General features: G+C 50.4%; 1 protein-coding gene across 1 annotated transcript; it reads right to left on the reverse strand.

Annotated features, from left to right (window-relative positions):
* Nucleotides 1-21: 21 nt before the first annotated feature.
* Nucleotides 22-497, reverse strand: LOC125531067 (cytochrome P450 94C1-like; the record flags this gene model as incomplete). Its single annotated transcript, XM_048695475.1, is given in 1 exon segment — nt 22-497. A coding segment is annotated over 1 exon segment (417 nt), but the record flags the coding sequence as incomplete, so codon positions are not given.
* Nucleotides 498-5,196: the final 4,699 nt, after the last annotated feature.

Raw genomic sequence — 5,196 nt, forward strand, 5'->3', positions numbered from 1 at the left:
CGCGCTGCCGGGCTCGGGGCGGGCCATCTTGCGCTGGTGGCGCCAGGCGTCGCCGTCGACGTTGAAGATGCCACCGCCGAGGAGATCGCCGAGGAGCGCGGCGAAGCGCCTGCCCTTGGGGAAGTTGTCGAAGCGGGTCTTGAGCATGTACTCGACGTTGGCCGGGTTGGCGGTGACGGTGCAGCCGAGGACGTGGACCTGGACGGTGCCCGTCGGCGACTCGCGCAGCAGGTGCGCGTACCAGTCAGCGAGGTTGGTGAACTCCTTGGCCCACGACCCCGTGAGGTAAGCCCGGCACACGTGACAGCCGCACCAGGGGTTGGGCCACCGGCGGACGAGCAGGAGCACAGCGCCGAGCGCCACCGAGAAGATGGACAGGCTGAAGAAGGCCAGCCCCAAGCACCGCGCCCCCCATGACAGCTCCACGGCATCATCCATTGCTCTCTCTTGGATGAGTTGCTCACGAGTCACGAGTCACGAGTCAAGGAGACGATCGATGTAAGCTTGGTGTGGGGAGAGTCAAGCAGGCTGCCTCTGTCTATATACTCCCATGGAGTTGGGGCACATGGAGCATGATGGGCGTACGGGGGAAGAAGAAACACATGGAGTACGTGCGCCAATGCTTTGAACATACCGGGTAATAATGACAGTTGGGCCCGTTCCTTTTTCTCGAATTAAGGAGCTGTTGGCTCCACTTTTTTCATTTCGGAGTGTTGTGCCTGTGTGTGCATGAATGATCAACAAAGATCAACAAAGCTTTTCTTAGAGAAAATTAGTAAATTGCTAAACTAGATCTTTTTCTTTTTGAAACAAGAATTGCTAAACTAGATCTGATGGTCGCCCGAAAAAGAATTGCAGTCTTGCTTCCACGTGGTGAAATTATACGTCTACTACCCCATGCTATGCAGTGTCTCCTTCGGAGATTAGCAGTTGATCTCCATTTTCTGGAAGTACTTCGGACATTGTCGAAAGTACCATTCTGAGCTCGAGCTCAAACGAGCTTGAATGAACAGTAAATTAAAAAATTAGAAAAATAAAAAATTCTGAATTTTTTTGGTAAATTTTAACAAATATTTCAAGTGTTTGCAAATTTTCATTATGAGGCCACATTCGTGAAATACGTGGTAAAAAAATAAACTAGTGCTTCAAAATGCTTCAAGTAGCACTTGTGAGCATTGATTTTGTTTTCTTGGGACAAACTGGAAAGGCAAGGCCCGACATGAAACAGCTTAATTTCCTTTTCTTGCGCTGTGGTCATGGGCATCCATCCCATGCATGGTTACATATCGCTGCCGGTGCGGCTGGCCACACGTCAATTCCATTTCATGAGCAAAGGTCAACTCCACATCGGTCGTCTCCCCCGACGGACACCCCACCCAAGGCCAGAGCTGGCACCTCACATCGTCTCGTTCGTCGTCGTAGACCCTGTTGCCGCCACACACAACACAACGCCGCCGATATAATTAGCAGGGACATGCATCCGTACATAGCTCCATCGTGGATCCATGGCAACCGCTCACGCTCAAGTTCTCTTCTGACCTAACGCGCACGTGCACGGAGTTCCATCGTGGATCCATGGGATACATACGCCGAGGATCGTGACATGCCGCTCAAGTGCGATGCGTTCGATCTTAAAATAATGGAAAAACTAATGCCCACACGCATGAGCGTTTGCATCTCACCCACACGCGTGGAACCATATCCGTTTGTGTTTGCATGAATCTTAGCATGTTTGTGGTGCCACGTAGGACTAGGCTGGTGTGTGGGCATTCATTCGGTCGACCACACGTCCGCTTTCACCACACGGAGGAACCGGTGTGTGGGCATTTAGCAGTTCGCCCACACGTCAGTTTTCACTCACGCACAGAGGCTGGTGTGTGGGCGTTTAGCAGTTCGCCCACACGTCTGTCTCCTCTCCCACACGCAAAGCTGCCAGTTGCCATGTGCTTTGCAGGGTACATGACAACTGTCCTAGTGTGCTTGTAAGTAGATGGCAACTCTCTCTTTTTACCCGAACATGTCAGTTGCCATGTGTTTTGTAGGGTACATGGCAACTGCCCTAGTGTGCTTGTAAGCAGATGATAACTCTCTTTTTAACCGAACATGTTATTTTGCCATGTTTTTTTGTAGCGCTACACAGCAACTGCCTATTGTTAGTAGGTGGCAACTCATAAAGTTTTCAAATCATGGCAACTGCAGTAAAGCATACCATACATGACAACTGCCTAGTGTTAGTAGGTGGCAACCAAGTTTTCAAATCATGGCAACTATAGTAAAACAGACAATACATGGCAACAACTGCAGTTGTCCAAAAATGGCATCTGACACTTGACCTGAGATGGCAACTGCAGTTGAGCAACCATGGCAACTGTAGTTGTCTGACATGGCAACTGTAGTTCAGCGACATGGCAACTGCAGTTCATGGAAGAGGGACCGGACCATGGCAACTGCAGGGCGCGTGCTGCCTGTCACGCGGGGCGTGCGGTACCATGAGGTAGGAGGCCTGACGTACGGGCGTGTGGGCATTATCTATTTTGCCCACACGCATGCGTGTAAGAGGGACCGAGAGGGAAAAAAAGAGGCGTGTGAGCATTACTTGTTTTGCGCACACGTAGACGTGTGGGCTAATTCCCTTAGACACCACACAAAATGTGTGGGCATACCCCTTAACGCCCACACGTGTGGGCGTTATCGGCGTTGAGGGAGTCTTGGATTAGGGGGTCTCCAGACAGCCGGACTATCTCCATTGGCCGGACTGTTAGACTACGAAGATACAAGATTGAAGACTTCGTCTCGTGTCCGGATGGGACTCTACTTGGCATGAAAGGCAAGCTAGGCAATACGGATATGGATATCTCCTCCTTTGTAACCGAACTTGTGTAACCCTAACGCTCTCCGTGTCTATATAAACCGGAGGGTTTTAGTCCGTAGGACAACAATCACAACATACAATCATACCATAGGCTAGCTTCTAGGGTTTAGCCTCTCTGATCTCGTGGTAGATCTACTCTTGTACTACACATATCATCAATATTAATCAAGCAGGACGTAGGGTTTTACCTCCATCAAGAGGGCCCGAACCTGGATAAAACTTCGTGTCCCCTGCCTCCTATTACCATCGGCCTAGACGCACAGTTCGGGACCCCTACCCGAGATCCGCCGGTTTTGACACCGACATTGGTGCTTTCATTGAGAGTTCCGCTGTGACGTCGCCACCAGGAAGGATGTCTCATCTCGTCTTTAAAGATGCACTATCGCTGAGGGAGCTTTGGCTATCGGCCAAACTCGCCGGCTAGGTGGTTTTCTTACGACCGCCTGTTCGGTCGCTGCGCCGACGATGACTTCTCGGGTCATCGAAAGCAATCTTCACGTCAACTCGGAACTCGCCGAGCAGTTAGATCCAATGGAGCTCTCTTCCCTGAACGAGCTCTTGGATCGCATCGCCGTCCTGGCAGTCACTACAGACTACGATCAGATTGGGCCTAAACCCGTTCTGAGAGAGATTAACTCTCCCCAGGTCACCCATCACGTTGCAGTGGTGGAGGAACAATGCGGCAACCCTTCATCTATCTTAAGGACTAGCTATGTCCGGATTCCCGATCCCTCCAAGACGGATACCCGCGGAGGGGAGGACGTCACTCAAGGCCTGAACCTAGAATCAGGCAGCGGGCTAGATTTATCAGAAAACATCCAAGAATCCAAACTTTCGAGTTTGGAAACTCCTTGGCCCCTGAGTCTCAGATCAGGTGAGGATTCGGATTCAATTCCACCCACCCACCCAAACATACGCGATCTATCCCACATTAGGCAAGAGCCCGAAGAAACAGTACACCATTACTGGGCCAGATTCCTCCTAGTCATGAACAGGATAAAGGACTGCCGCGAGGAAGATGCAATTTCATTCTTTTGCAATAATTGCACGGACAAGGGAATCCTCAATGCCATAAGTCGCCGCGAAATTACACGCTTTGACGACTTGGTGTCCATAGTACGAAAGTACTGTGCGATGGAAAGCGCCTGGAAAACCGAAATAAAATTTTGGGATAATCCGGCCCCGAATACAAACCCAGTCCGAAATAAAAGGGTGCATTATCACAATACACCTGGGTTAACTACCAAAAAACAAAAGCCCTTTACTGGGCAAGGAACCATACTGGAGGGATGGCTCAACGGACCCTGCAAAATTCATAGTACAGCGGATGCAATACCAACGCACAACCTTAGAGCATGTTGGATACTCCGGCAGGTGGCCAAAAGTGGTGAGGATCTACTCCTCCCAAAAACCAAAGAGAACCATCCCACGGACAACAATACGGTGTCAACGGTATTTGAGACCTTCGCATTAAATAATAGACGCAAGCGAACACTCCGCAGCATGGCCGAAATCTGCCACATAGCAGAAATAAATCCTTGGAGTGACACGGCTATTACCTTCAATGCCAGTGACGAACCCAAATTCCGAACAGCCCGAGCACCAGCCGCACTGGTCCTCAGTCCAATCGTGGACGACTTTCGACTCACCAAGGTACTCATGGACGGCGGCAGCGGATTAAACCTCATCTATGAGGAAACTCTTCAAAAGATGGAAATAGACTGGAGCCGCATTGAGCATAGTAGCACAACCTTTAGAGGAATCATCCCCAGTCGGGAAGCATGCTGTGCTGGGAAAATCACACTAGATGTGGCATTCGGCACACGGATAATTACAGGTCCGAAGAAATTACATTCCAAGTGGCCCCGTTACCCTATTACGGGTATATGAAGCTCAAAATGCCCGGGACCAACGGAATCATCACTCTTGCTAGTGATCTAGACATAGCACTCTGCGTCGAAAATAAGACAGCCGCACTGGCCCTCGAGGCACTATCCGAAGCCCTAGCGGCCGAGGAACTAACTGCGCTGCGCTCCATGGTGAACAGGGACGATGTGATACTCGATAAAAGATCCAAGTCCACCTCCTTTAAACCGGCAGACGAAATAGTCAAATTCCAAGTCCATCCAATGGACCCTACAAAAACAGCTTCCATCGGGGCATAATTAAACCCTGATGTCGACGCTGCACTGCGAGAGTTCCTACGCGAGAACTGGGACATTTTCGCCTGGCACCCTTCAGACATGCCAGAAATCCCACGTAGGCTGGCTGAGCACAGCTTAAATATCCTAAAAGGATTCAAGCCAGTCAAGCAGGCTCTTCGA

This window comes from Triticum urartu, unplaced genomic scaffold (genome assembly GCF_003073215.2).
Source record: "Triticum urartu cultivar G1812 unplaced genomic scaffold, Tu2.1 TuUngrouped_contig_6775, whole genome shotgun sequence".
Classification (NCBI taxonomy): Eukaryota; Viridiplantae; Streptophyta; class Magnoliopsida; order Poales; family Poaceae; genus Triticum; species Triticum urartu.